The sequence below is a fragment of the Atractosteus spatula genome, chromosome 14 (genome assembly GCF_055471065.1).
Source record: "Atractosteus spatula isolate fAtrSpa1 chromosome 14, fAtrSpa1.hap1, whole genome shotgun sequence".
NCBI lineage: Eukaryota > Metazoa > Chordata > Actinopteri > Semionotiformes > Lepisosteidae > Atractosteus > Atractosteus spatula.
This window is the reverse complement of record NC_142719.1, coordinates 42300340-42315091: the sequence shown is the minus strand read 5'-3', so window position 1 is coordinate 42315091 and position 14752 is coordinate 42300340. Positions and strand designations below refer to the sequence as shown.

General features: G+C 45.1%; 1 protein-coding gene across 1 annotated transcript in view; it reads left to right on the top strand.

The window, feature by feature from the left end:
* The window catches only part of grk6 (G protein-coupled receptor kinase 6), a 36563-nt gene extending 22043 nt beyond the window's left edge, over nucleotides 1–14520 (top strand). The window contains exons 8-16 of the mRNA XM_088932244.1: nucleotides 689–829; nucleotides 1578–1768; nucleotides 1858–1895; nucleotides 3016–3105; nucleotides 4665–4873; nucleotides 5044–5181; nucleotides 7043–7180; nucleotides 9023–9157; nucleotides 10367–14520. Coding sequence (XP_088788370.1) covers nucleotides 689–829; nucleotides 1578–1768; nucleotides 1858–1895; nucleotides 3016–3105; nucleotides 4665–4873; nucleotides 5044–5181; nucleotides 7043–7180; nucleotides 9023–9157; nucleotides 10367–10417 — 1131 coding nt within the window. The 3' untranslated portion in view covers nucleotides 10418–14520. The remainder of the gene's footprint in view (nucleotides 1–688; nucleotides 830–1577; nucleotides 1769–1857; nucleotides 1896–3015; nucleotides 3106–4664; nucleotides 4874–5043; nucleotides 5182–7042; nucleotides 7181–9022; nucleotides 9158–10366) is intronic.
* Nucleotides 14521–14752: the final 232 nt, after the last annotated feature.

The window sequence follows — 14752 nt, the reverse complement described above, 5'->3', positions numbered from 1 at the left end:
TTCCATCAGTAAGTGATGAACACCTAACAGAACAGGTGATTTGACTTCCTAACAATTAGGTCGATTGAGTCAGAGAAGGACCTTGTAGCTCTCAAGGGCTGGAAATCCCTGTTCCTGCACTTGTGTTTCAGAGTGAAAGTAATCTGAACCGCAAAATGCAGTCCCCCGCCCACTGAATTGCTCTCCTCCAGAGTATGAGGATTTATCCCATCTTCCAACAAAACATCCATGCCTGTAATGTAATTACACCAAGAACCCACTGATATCAATTAAAAATTTATGCTCAGCTCCTCAAATGAAAATGAAACGGAAGATATGTTTTGATGCCTTTTTACAGTACATTATTGAAATGACCACTCTTGTTTGGAAATGTGGCCATCTGGATGGACAGGGAAGTGAGCATTCCCTAGGCCATGCGTGATAAAATTCCCAGGGAGAATCTGACATCAGACACCATTTTAACACAACATAAGGCTGGGGTCTCCAGGATCTCCTGGTGGCGTCATGATTATGACTGCCGCTGTATGCTTAGACATTTAAAAATGTGAACTTTACTAATCCCCGTGTGAATCTTTCCCTGCATTAAATTGCTGAATTAATACTATTATTACTTTTTTAATAGTTATATTAATACTTATTTTATTGCTGTACAGCGTAAGGATTAAATCCATAAACGTCCGAATTGCAGGTGTGTGCGTGCCAGGTACGAGCCACGGGGAAGATGTACGCCTGCAAAAAGCTGGAGAAGAAGAGGATTAAAAAGAGGAAAGGGGAGTCCATGGCACTGAACGAGAAACAGATCCTGGAAAAAGTGAACAGTAGGTTTGTAGTAAGTACATGGGAACTGTTCTAACTTTGCTTGAGGTTTTCTGTCGTCTTGCTCTCGGTGTTGTTCAGGAGAGACCCGGCCTTTGAGGGGGAGCGGTGTGTTTGAGTGTGGAAGGGAAGGAGGCTGTGACGCGGCTGTCGTGGTCTCACACAAGAGGGAGATCCTTCCCCAGACAGCTGCTTTCTGTGCGCTCCAGTTCCTCCTCCTCTCCTCGACAAGTAGTCGCTCCATCCCTGGGAGAGGCCCCGTGCTCCCTCCTTCTCGGACACGGTTCTTCCGAGCTTCTCCCAGCTCCTCCGGGCGTAACGCTGCAGAGCGAGAGCGCGGAGCGGCTCTGAACCCGCCGCCCCACGAGGCTGTTGTGATGGTGAGCTGTCACTCTTGCCACCAGTGCGGCATTAAGCCATGCAGGGGCAGGATGACTGCGCACTTTAAGGAAAAAAGACAACGGATTAGGTTTTGTTTAGTGGGTTTGTTGTGGGGTCAGGCAAGCCTTGAACAGTTTTATTTATGTCACTTGGTGGTGTTGGCAGTTTTTTTTAATCAAGAGGATTAAAGCGTCAAGCATCTCCAAATGTCATCAAATTCACAGGGTTTACAGATTACATGAGAGCACTTGTGGAAGTTTTGTGTCACTGGCTATACACAAAAGTCCTGAGTGATTATATCAACATGAGATACACAGAAAGGTTTGTGCTTCACTTCAGTGAATTTCTTTTCCGTTTTCTCTTTATTTCTTGCCCTGGAGGTGAGTTTGGCATATGCATATGAGACTAAAGATGCCTTGTGCCTTGTGCTGACTCTGATGAATGGGGGCGATCTGAAATTCCATATCTACCACATGGGGGATGCTGGCTTTGATGAGAACAGAGCCGTCTTCTACGCTGCTGAGATCTGCTGTGGTCTGCAGGATCTTCACAGGGAGAGAATAGTGTACCGGTATGTTTTCGAGCACACCTGAATGAGTTCGTTTTTACTTTAGCAGACAACATTAAGACTTCTTTTAACTGCTGGTTTATTTATTCTAGGGACCTCAAGCCAGAAAATATCCTGCTGGATGACCACGGTGAGTGAGAGTAAAATTTAAGCTGATTAGTGACATTTGCTGGACACAAATATAATCTGATTTACCTGCTCTGCCAAACCTAGGCTAAAACCAGGGTAATTCTCCCTCTCCATCTTACATCTTAGATTCTGTCACTTTTGCTGTAGTAAATATAACACCAAATGTATCTTGTAAAAATATTTTATACCATTAAGTATGAAAAAGTATATACATATATACAATATACAATTTAATTATGAATGAAAAATTAATTAACTAAAAAAATCACCTTGGCTCCTTTATTACAGTGCTTCATATTTGTCTATAACTTAAAATATTCATCTTTTAAAGTCTTTGTCTGACACAAAAATGTCATATTCCACCTGGTCGTAGAGAACCCAGATACAACAGAAGGATAATAGTGTCCTACTTGGAACATAGTTTGTTGTAAAAGCTTCAAATATTTTAATCTACAAAAACAGGACTCATGTTAGGGTGTTCCCCTATTCTTTTTGCAATAATAGATGCGTGAAAAATTATAAAGTATTTCTATTGCAACAAAGTTCACCAGAATGATTCACATAATCCAAATTGCATGAGTTGCACCAGTCTGTCATCTTTTGCGTGTGCAAACTTGGCAAGAAAGAATCGTGTGGGTTAGTGCTGTTGCCTTTTTGGATTTGCCATTCCCCACATCTCCTGTAGATGGTGCTGCTGTACACAGAATCCCTGTTTTTGCACCTCTGGGGAGGGCCTAGTTACCTCTGCAACGTCCAAGACAGTTTTTCTTCACGGGAAGCTTCCTGCTGAGCCATTCTAGATAACCTGACATTTGAAAGTGTTTCCACTTCACGTTTCGGGGGTCAGTTTCCTTTCAGCAGGGCTTGCACTGTGTTTTTTATTACTGTCTTCACTGAACTGGTAGGCAGGCTCTGGAGAGAAAGACGCGTGTCTGCTTAGTTGAGCAGTTTCATACTCCGATATTTAGACGAGTAAGGGTTCCTGGTTTCTGGTGAAGTCCGTAACGTTCTTGGCATTTGAACACACGTTCCTGTTTGGAAGGAGATGACTAAGTTGAGTTAAAGAATATGAAAGTAGCGTATGAGAAGACCCTTATGCTTGAGGGCTCTTTCCCTTTCAGGACACATCCGTATCTCGGACCTGGGGCTGGCAGTACATGTGCCCGAAGATCAGACAATCAAAGGCAGGGTTGGCACAGTGGGCTACATGGGTGAGTTTATTGTTTCTCCCTTTATACCTCATTCCACTGCGTTGCCCACTGCTCATTGTCTTCATCATGTTTTTGGAGTGTTAGTAATAGCCACATTTATAAATGAATCTTCAGTGTCGGAAATTCGTGCCCTCTTTTGAAATGTATTAAGCAGGCCCTGTGCATTCACCGGCATCCTGCCTGCTCATCATCAAATTACGCCATACTAATTCTGAAGTGTGCCTGGTGAAACTGGAAAAAACAAATCCCTCCTGCATATGCCTGCCTTAAATCCTCAGTGCACAAAGTAGCCTGTCAGCTCTCAGACATCCACGCTGGTGAAAATCGCCTGGGTTCGACCTGGTGACGTGAGGCTCTAAGACCGTGTTGAAAGGACTTCAGGTCCATGCAGAAAGCAGGACCAGCCCTCTGCCAGGGCCAGCAGAGTGCCCGCCTGCCTGGTGTCCTGGTCCCGTCCGATCTCTGCAGCTAGGCAAGGATGGGCCTGGTCAGCACCTTGCAGATTAACCTCTGGAGGGCTCCAGGTGATGCTGGGCCAGTTTCTTTCACACTGTACAAACCCATTGGGAGGGCAGGTGCCGACTTCGCAGGCTGTCGTGTCCCATCACCCTTTTTAGCTTCAGGATACAAACTGTGCTCCTTATTTCACATGTGACAGTCCTGTGAGTGTTTTAGAATGGGTAAAATGCTTTCATTTTTTTAATTTCATATCGAGAAATGAATAAAGCTTTAAACTACATGTGTGTGCTAAAAAACAAATGAGTGGGAGCAAATTTCTCCCGTGTAGTTTATTCCTCATACATATTCAACAAAGTTTAAATCTCAAACATAAGTAGAGCTGTAAGTCCTTAAAGTTCCTTGTGCTATTTATTAAATCCAAGAATAACAGCTTGAAGTCCATTTTCACCCACACCCACCATTCAAAGAAAACATTTTTAATGTAAACAGTATGAAATCCCGGGAACAAGGTTACGTTCCGCTTGACCGGCTTGGAGGATCATCGTGTGCCTTACCATAAAAGGGGCCGAGTAACTGAATTCAGAGACAGACTGTTCCCTTAGTGCTCTGTATCGGTACAGCCAGTGCTGCAACCAGAGATTAGTGCCTGGGCCACCGAGCCCTGTTATTAGCGTTCGCACCCACCAGTGGCTTATGACACATTAATTCTCTGAGATAAACATTTACGCATGAAGGTCAACCAGTGAAGACCTTTTAAGCATCTGTTAAGATGGTGCATAGTCCAGGAGCAGTGCTACCTGTCCTGATGACTCTGTGGAACCGCTGCCTATGAATTTAAAGCCACTACATTACAGTATGATTGAATATTTCTGTAGATGTTTTCATGCAGGTCCACAGAGTACTTTGCATATTCATTTCATTAGCTAGTGTCCGTTTCCTCATATCTGGTTGCAGTCATGGGCACAGACGGGTTTGCAGTCTGTGTTTAGGAACACGGGTTCCTGTCTTTTTAAAATGCGTAGTAAAAGGGGCAGGCGTAAGATGGCGGGGCCCTGCACATCCCTCACGTGTGTGTCTGGTTCTCTTCGGCCCGTGTGCAGCCCCCGAGGTGGTGAAGAACGAGAGGTACACCTTCAGCCCGGACTGGTGGGCCCTGGGCTGCTTGCTGTACGAGATGATCGAGGGCCAGTCCCCCTTCCAGCAGCGCAAGAAGAAGATCAAGAGGGAGGAGGTGGAGCGGCTGGTGAAGGAGGTGGAGGAGGAGTACTCCAGCAAGTTCTCCGAGGAGGCCAAGTCTCTGTGCAGGGTGGTGGGTGTCTCGCAGCTTCTCCCCGTACCTGCGCACACACACGAGATCTTGCTCCTCTGTATACTTGTATATGGCTGGAATGACAAATAAACTTGAACTTGATATTGTCTGCTGCCATAAAAGAAGTTGCCCCTTGGGGATAATAAAGACACTCTCTCCTGTCCACCCAGCTGCTGGTCAAGGACCCCAGCGAGAGGCTTGGCTGCAGGGGTGGCGGGGCCTCGGAGGTCAAGGCGCACCCTCTCTTCCGGTCCATCAACTTCAAGCGGCTGGAGGCAGGCATGCTGGAGGCTCCCTTCATTCCTGACGTGAGTGGGCCGCAGGGCGAGCCGGGCAGCCCCGGCGCCCCCGCTCTCTGTGAATACACGAGCCGGACTCGTTTCATTTGCTAGGGGGAGAGCGGTCCGCACGTGATGAACAAGAGTGCTGCGCAAGTCTTGCTTTTGGCGTCTGCCACTTTGCCTGTGTGGCAGAATTACTGTGACACGTCATGTACATTCACTGGCCAAAATATTAGGAACCTGGTTTTGGTTGTTTTTTAGAAATGATGCTGCTGCTCTGGAGTCAGTCCAGAGAATAGCAACCAGGTGCCAGGGCTTAAGGGAAGGTCCTACACTGACAGGCTGGACGAGCTGATCCTTTTCAGTTCTCACAAGCAGAGAAGGTTGTCAGGGGACTTGATGCACGTACGAATGGTCCTGAGGCCCATAGACGAGGTCAACTCATTGTGGTGAAGCAATGCTCAATGCAACAAATGACTTATTCTCCTTTGTGGCTGTTCTTAAATGCTCCCGACACAGCAATTCCGCCCAACACACTACTATTCCAGCTTCAGTCCTGCTCAGTGAGATAAATATTTGAGAAATACATATCAATTCCTGTTGAAGCTGTAGGCCCAACATGTTGTGTGGTGGAGGTCTCATCTGTTTTGGCCAGTGAGTGGATTGAGAAGAACAACTGATCTCAAACCTTGAACTAATTTCATGGATTTGTCGACTTGCATGCATACTGCACAACCACTTAGACCTTAGCCTGTTACAGTACAAGGAAGTCCTGAGGCAGACTTTAGTAAGCAGCCTAATAGAATAGAAACTCCAGTGCAAAATAATAACAGTCTGTTAAAGGTCTAAGTTACTTTATTTCTCCCAGGCACATCCTGTCTGAGTCTCTATATCCAAATTGTCTGCTGCCACTTTCTTACTTTGTCAGTTTCAATATTGTTTATTAACTATTTTCCTGTAGTTGCCTAACAGTCATTGTTACCTTTACAGCTTCCTATTTTTTTATGTTGCAAGAGAATTGCACCAGTGTTGCTCAGACCGAGTGACAGGGTGATTCATAAATAATGCAACATTTTCAGAGCATTACAGAATCTCGCAGAAACTTGAACTCTGAAAACCGTGAATAAAAAAACTACTAGTCAGACATTTAAAGAACATGAGTTCATGATAAACTCCATCTTGCTGAGATGGCAGTAGTCCTGTTCTCTCTAGAGCCACCATTTTGTTTGTATTCCAGTGATGTGGCCTAATGCTGTGAATTTACTGGGTGCTGAGTGGGGTCACAAACTATATAAGTATATGTGAGCTGATATAACTTGCATTATACTGCTGGATATTAATATGCTAAAACTAAAAACTAATTTCAGTCCAGGGGCCAGTCCTTTACCTGGTTTGCGGAGGCAGATCCTGTTGGGCTGTGTGCAGTAATTTTAAACAAGGTGTAGACATCTGCTTTTGCTGACAGTGGATGTGTGCTAGTACCTGCTGCTGTGAATTTCTCAGCATGCTGTTAGGTGCTAATAGGGTTGCAACTTTCCATCATCACCTGGAGTCATACCCCCAGCTCAGTAACGTACTGTATGTTCTGGGGGTCTGGTTCAGATGAGGCCACACCTCTACATGCTCGATAGTCGCGCAGCTGAACAGCAGAGGTCAGCTGGTGCATCACAGGTGTGAACACAGCTTTTCCTTATCTCCCCAGTAACTCCCTCTCGGTTTTGTCCAGTGCTCTGACAGTGGCACGATGTGTTAGGAAAAACCTTTCCAACCTCGGATGTGTGCACAAGCCCGGGCCATTCCTGTGTTTGATCTCGGCCTGCTGTCACCGTACCCTCTGCCTAAACCCTCAGCACTCAGCTGCTGTTCGCTCTGTGTGCGCCCCCTACAGCCCCAGGCCATTTACTGCAAGGACGTGCTGGACATCGAGCAGTTCTCCACGGTGAAGGGAGTGGAGCTGGAGCCCAAGGACAGCAGCTTCTACAGCAAAGTCTCCACGGGCAGCGTGCCCATCCCGTGGCAGAACGAGGTGAGACCTGGTTACATGGTTACTGCTTTGTTTCTGTTTTTTATTGTCTTTTCTGTTCGAGTAATACGGATGACGAACGGTGCCATGTTCAGGCAGCTATAAAAAAAAATCTAGATCTAAAATAGCCCCATAAAACCGTGACCTTTACACTGAACAATCGGTGCTCTTGAAATAATTATTTTCTTCTTTCTTTTTTGGACTCCAAATCTGTGAAAGCACAGCATGTATTCAGAATTGTTTTTTTTTGTTTTCTTTCATGCTGGGGAAACAACTATGCTTGGTGTGCTCCTGGTCACACATTAACCCCTTACCGATTAACGTAATGCTTTGTGTGCCCAGCCAGCTTAACATTCTCTACTGTGCCAGGGGTATTCTCTACTGTTTCTAAGACCTCTCCTGACAGAATAGAAATTATTATACTGTAGTAAATCGCATCTATTTATTTTAGTGATACAGTCCCCAAGTGGTTCAGTTATAATTACTCGTAATGTCTCCTTCACCGAAGGACAGGTTTTGTACTGAACAGGAGTACACATTTTGGAATTCAAACAGATAGGGATGTGGACGGATGTGGCAGCTGGAGCTGTGCGTGAAAACCTGACGAAGGTCAAAGACGGGAGGGGGCCGTTCAGCCCGTACGGCTCATTTGGTTAAAAGCAGGTTAATGATCCAAGACATTTATCCGTGCTCTGCCTCAAAGCATTCCAGAATCACCAGCAGGCAAGGGGAGAGGATAGGTACAGAATGATGTGTTGTCAATCTTGGGGAAAAGATCCCCTGGTTTAGCCTGGTGCCCCTTGAGGTTTTAAATGTTGTTCTGAGCAAACAAGTTTCATTTCCCTTAACCCGAGTCTAACATTCCTTTCGAGCTGGGCTTTTGCCTGGCTGTTCTGCTTCGTAATCGCCTCTAGAGGGACCACATCGCTGTGCTTTGCCTTTTACATGATTCATTCGTTCATTCATTTATGAATTCATTATTCACGATTCATCGTTCAGTTCCTGATGCCGTCGCTGCACTGTGCGTGGAAGGTACACAGTCAGAGGTGCTTCCCATCTAACAATCCCCGCTGACCAGCACACCTCCGGTGGGGTCTCGACTTTCAGAGAACGGTTGTCCGTTTGAAATGAGAAAGGTCACAAATAAGTGGAGTTAGTTCGGCTCATCTAGCTCATTTGTTTTTTTGTAGCTAATTAATCCAAGGTCTCATCCAGCCGTTTCTTGAATGAAACCGGGGTGCTGGCTTCGGTAACGTTCCAGACTCCCACAAGCCTTTGAATAAAGAAGTGCGTCCTGCTCTCCGTTTTAAATGCATGTCCACATACTTAAAATGTAGCTAAAAAGAGGGCAGTCCCATGAACCCGAAAGTAAGAGAAAATTGCACAGAACAAGCGAGGTGGGAGTATATTCCCGAGAATATTGGGCGGAGTGGTGGCTCTGTGGCTAAGGATCTGTGCCTGTGGCTGGAAGGTTGCCGGTTCAAATCCTGTGGCTGGCAGAGGAATCCCACTCCGTTGGGCCCCTGAGCAAGGCCCTTAACCCCAACTGCTCCAGGGGTGCTGTATAAATGGCTGACCCTGCACTCTGACCCCCAGCTTCTCTCCCTGCCTGTGTGTCTCATGGAGAGCAAGCTGGGGTATGCGAAAAGACAAATTTGTAACGCAAGAAATTATATATGACCAATAAAGTGATCTTATCTTATATTCTAAGTTTTATTTTTCGTGACGTTGAAACTCGATTCAGACAACAGTATGAGCAGCTGTAAGCGCTTCCAGCGCCCGGTGATGTCGGTTCTAATGGAGAACCCGAGACCTGACACAGGCCTGCTGCTGCTTCCCTCCCAGATGATCGAGACGGAGTGCTTCACAGAGCTGAACGTGTTCTACTCAGACGGGCCGGTGCCGCCGGACCTGGACTGGAGAGGCCAGCCGTCGCCGCAGCCCAAGCAAGGCCTGCTGCAGAGGCTCTTCGGGAGGCAGGTAGGAGTCGGGGCTTCCCCTGTACTGCAAGAAGGAGAGGCCTCGCGGTCTGGCTCAATCACGCGAGCAGCTCCGACAGAGAATGCGAGCACAGCACAGCGAGGAGTGCGAGCAGGTCACGCAGGATTCAGCTCGAGCACTCGAGAAAAAAAAGGCTTGATGTTGATACCACGGAGTGTAGAAGGGTATCAGCTCAGCTGGACGGCTGTGCTGTATTTGAGCTAGGAGTTCACATGACAGGACCGGCAGGGTCCTGTCTGCGAGGAGAGTCCCGTGCACTTTCTTTTTATCACGGTGAAGAGGACATGAAATCCAGGGTGTGAGCTACGCTGTGTCCATTTGTAGAGCGGTGGAGTAAAACTGTTTGTCCTGGCCGTAAATCTTCAGCTTTGACAAGCAGAGCTGCCCTTCGGGGTAGTGGTACAACTCCGTTCTTGTCAGTTCCTGCTTGTCAAGCACATTCACATTAGACCACTTCAAACCGCGCCCCTGCCTTCCCAGTTGATTGCAGTACTTCTCAGGGCAGCAGGCATCACTTCAGACACGTCCAGGCTCTGCAGCATGCAGAGAGTTGGGTCTGGAGAGAGCTGGGAGTGCGAGAATGGGAAACACAGGGTAAAAGACTGTACCACTGAAGCATGTTGCTCAGGTGCCTGGCTGGAAGGAAGTGGTCCATACAGGAGTTGAATCCTGATAGGAAACCTATCTCCTCGGTGTCCCATTTCCATAAGCCCCAGGACAATCGAGCCTCTTGGTCACACACTCACTGGCGGCAAAAGATGTACAGTTTACTGAGCAGGAGGGGGATAACACTAACATCTCGTAAATCTTATCGGCCTTTCTTATGTGGCTTGTGAGTAAAACATGCTGTTAATGTTAGGTGTTCTTCGCAGACAACCATAATGAGAAGACTGAACTTTCAGACACAGGAATGTGGCTCAGTCTGGCCACTATTGGTGCACAGGACGGCTTGCCTGCATTCTCCCATGGGCATCCAGTGGAGCTGGTACCCTCTGATGTATGTCTCTCTTCAACATCCGGGGCATTTCATTGTTCCAGTTGTGCAGGACATTGTTCAGATTTCATTTCTTCCAGCTCGGTGTGGTTGCCTAATCCGGCTGACTGCATTTATAGCGTTTATAGCCACTGTGTGCTTGACCGTTAGTTGCATGCTTATTCACCTACACCTGTCTTGGCTGCCCCCTACAGGACTGTTGTGGGAACTGCAGTGACAGTGAGGAGGAGCCTACGCGGCTGTGAGTGAGTCTGTCCAGCACAGCCCACTGGAGGACTGTCCACACACCACACAGGATTCAATTTGTTTACAATTTTTGCACATTTGTATTTTTAAGATAATTCTATATAAATATGGGAATGTATATTTTCATTATGTAGCCATACGGTAAATGTTATTTAAAAAAAGTCATGTTATCGTATGTCAGGTAAGGTATAGCTGCACCAGAAAGGCCAACCCTGCTAAGTCTCTAAACTCAACCTTCCTACTTGCTATTCTTCTTACTTGCACATATTAGCAGAGCTTCTGATTCCTGGTGCTTCCTCCCAGAGTTCTGCTTGCTTTTAAGAATTCAGACACTGTGATGCCTGTTTAACATATTTGTGTTTCTTATGTTGACGGTGAAATCACTTGATCTTAAGGCCACTGGCTGCGTCTCAGCTCCTATCCTCTTGTCAAAAGATTCATTTTATTTCTCCGTGGTTGTGTACCCAGTCATCCAGTCCTCATCACAGTCAATTCAGTCACACAAGCACAGTAGTCATAATTAAGCGTGTCCAACATGATTTTTTTTACCTTAATTTTAAAGCTTTTCGAACTGTAGTTGTCCCTGGACTTAAAAAGGTGCTGCCTGTATGCTTGGAGATGGATGGACAGAGGAGGTGAAACGCCATAACTCAGAAGCTCTGTATGTGCAGTAACTTGTTTGCAGTGTAGTGGCTAAAGTGCAGTTGTTGCTAGGATACTTGAGACGTTTCCTGAAAACAAAATACTAAAAAAAAAATCTTAAATCTTGTATTTTTCTATCCAGCTTTTTAAGCGTTTTAACTTGTGCATTTCTTTGTGCGGTATCGCAGTCTCATAGAGAGTACTTTCCTTAAGAGCATTTGAAGAAATACAGACTGTTCTTTAATGTGGTATGTGGCATTTATGAGATGATAGTGATTAGATATGCTCTTTAAACTGTCAGTTTTAATCTGAATTTGCAGAATGAACAGTATTCAACATTAATTCCACTGTATCTGACCTCCAGGTACATACGAAATACTTAGCAGGGTTGGGCAGGATATTCTGTTGGACAGGATATTCAGTCAAGTAACCCATAAAGTGAAAGAAAAGTCTTGTAAAGACCGTTTTTATTTTGGAGGTATGTTGATTTTGTTGTTTTTACGGTCAGTGCGGTGACAGTGTATCTCCCACTGCATTGCAGAAACATGCTGTACTCTTTCTCTGTATTTTTATTTTTTTATTTAACCTAGACTGTGTAAAAAAATGTGGACACAAACTAAGGTCTGGCTTTGAAAAAAGATGTGAGTGTAAAGGAGAGAAGCAACTGAACCTGCAGTTCCTGCAGCCTGTGTAGGTGTTCTCTCCTGGGAGTCCTGACTTTCCAGAGGTGTCCTGAGGCAGGCTGTGGAAGACCTGCCTATAAAGCATGCTCTCCGCAGCGTTCCTGCCGGGACAGACTGTGTTTCCGAAGGCCCCTGTAGTGCATTCGGGCATGGGAGCACGGGAGTGCAGCCGCGCACAGACGGCGCGCTCTCCCGCTAGGAGACCAACTCGAGTACGTGTCGCAGAACCCTTCACGGCAGCAGCGTGCAATTCTGATCGTCGTCAATTTCTGTCTTCCAGATGTAGTTGGGTTTTGTTTGTTTTTTTTCTGGATGCTAGTTGTAGGTTCTTTTTGTTTAATTGACCCTCGTGGGATTGAAAAAAAAAAGCCTGCCTCGTAATTCAAAGTCAGTCAGCTCCTGGAAAGAATTAGAGCATTTCAACTTTGAGTAAGAAGCAGGTGGTAAATGTCTACTTCAAAAACAAACATGTGGCTAAGACATATACACCTTTGAAGACGTATGCTTTGGCACCCTGTATTCTGCATCTAGATAAGTTTATTCAGCAAACAATATGTGTCTGTGATACCTCATCCTACTTCATTAAACACTCATTCTAGTACTTAATAAAGATATTTTGTTGAATTAATAGAAGCTGCAGGGTGCCATTTCATACTGTTTATCTCCAGTATGTTGCCAGGGTGCCATTTCATGTATTACAGCCTGTGTATTTTTTTAGGCTTTTCCACGCAACTGTTTTTTTTTCACACAATGAAATATTGATTCCTTTTTAACAAGAACAGACTTGTGTTGTTTTAAAGCGACGTTTATTTTAAATGGGTTATGTGGTAAATATGTTACAGTTCAAGGTGCCTTGAAAGTGTTGTTGTTGTTGTTGTTGTTGTTTTTTTTGGCTCAGCCTGAAAAGAATTCAAAGCAGAAAAGGGGCCCAGGGGTGTGAGTGACCCGATATATTCAAGACAAAGGGGTCTCTCACTGCTTTGTTTCACATGTTTCCTTTGTTGTGCGTGTCTCTCTGCACTGTGAAGAGACAGATTTGGAAACTGGGTTTTTCCTCCTTGACATCAGTTGGGACAGCATTGTCACTGAAGAATGTGCTGTCCTGAGACGTTCAAGAAAAAACCCTGTAACTTTTTTTTTATTGCATCAGGTATTCAGTCATTCACGTTGAAGAGGAAATAACCTCTTTTACCTGGGCAAGATTCATATTCAGAATTGTCCAGGACATCTAGGTGTACATTTCTCCAGAACAGAAGGAGTAAAATCCTGATGTCCTGTCTTAGTGTTTTACAGTTTTTTTCCCTCTAACTTAAATACATTCCAGTCTGTAATGTACTGTACAGTGTAAAATTATTCTACTTTGTGTTTATTTAGCAATAACCTGGATAGCAATGTATAAACTAGTGCAAGTCTGAATTTAATTTTCACTTTGTAAATGTATTTCTGAGCCAGGCTTCAACACTGTGAAATGGAGGGAGAAGTTATCATTTCTGTTGCAGTTGTCACATTGCTTTGCAATGCACTGATGTTCATCTGTATATATGTACATGTGTGTGTGTGTGAGAGTGTGTGTTTGCGCACTGTATACATATCCAGTACTGCTTGGAATTATTGGGATGCTTGGTGATGTCATGCCTACATTACTCCTCTCAGTTCTGAAACCTGCTGTGCATGGATATACTGTATGTCTATGAAACCTAGATAGCATTGAAAGCGAGTTTCTCGAGCTGAAGATGAGGGATCTTAAGCACAAAGAGATGTGATGAGTTCAGATAGAGGTGAAGTCTGTTACATTATCAAATGGTTTTTAGTAAATCCCGGCCAAGAGGCCAGTGGAGATACGGTGGAACCTCATCTGTCACAATTAAAAAGGGCAATAGTTTGCTGTTCATTTTGCCTAGTTCGTGTCCTTTGGCAGTTGTCTTAATTCAAATTGCCAGCAGTAATTCAATTTAACAATCTAGCAGCAGGTATTTGCTGCTTGTATTCTACTCATTGTTTGTATGGGGAGATCAGAAACGGGGTTAACCCTGTGTTTAGCTGCGTGTCCTAGCCCTTCTGGTTTGGAGGATGATCCCCGAGGCAGGGGATCATCCGGGGCTGTGACCCCCCCAGACGCAGGAGTGAATCGTGGCTCCACCTGCCTCCTTTTGGGCTTGTGTCTCGTGTGGCAGACGGCCAGTCCTATGAGTCCTGAGAGCCCTGCAGCAGCAGACTAGGGGAAATGAGTATCTGCTGCACTTGTGACTTTCCCTTGGCTGGGATTTCCTTAAAGCAGAAATGATGAGCACATGTGGACTTTGATTATTATATTACATTGCATTTTAGGTGAGCAGCCACTACTACAATAATTTAGCTATTGCCTGTTCCAAAACCACAATTACTGGTCTACTACTCTGAGGACAGGATATTTTTCTATTCCATTAAAAAATAAAACTACAAAGTGTGCTTGAGCTGTAAGCTCCCCCCTGTTCCAGAGAAATAGTATGGCTGTAATGCCCACAAGCAGCTTCCTGCTTTATTCAACGTTTCCTTGACATTTGGGGATTTTTGTTTACAAGAAATCTCACACTGGACGTCCCGGAACCTTCAGTTCCTTATGAAAGATCAGGGACTGACACTCATTACTCAGAAATAAGTTTTCTACCAAAGATTTTGCCTCGAGAAGTACGATAAGCTTATTTCTGAGCAGCTCAGCCTTGAATAGGAATACGGGACAGTTTCTGAAGATTTACTCTCCTGGGTCTCTTCAGATTGTGATCAAGTTGAAAATGAAAAGTGACCTTGCACAAAGCTCTTGTGTAGGAAGGTAGCATTCACTGTAACTCATGACACTGTACATCGAAACTGAAGAGCTGAGCGTTTAATTTCATTAGATATGAATACGAGAATAATTTAGATCCAGTCCTTTAACTGTTATCCATTGCAGAGCCTTTCTTTCTAAACATATCCGTGCCAAGCTGGGGGGGGGGAGCTCTGCTAAGGCTGAGGCTGTTGAAAACACTTTTC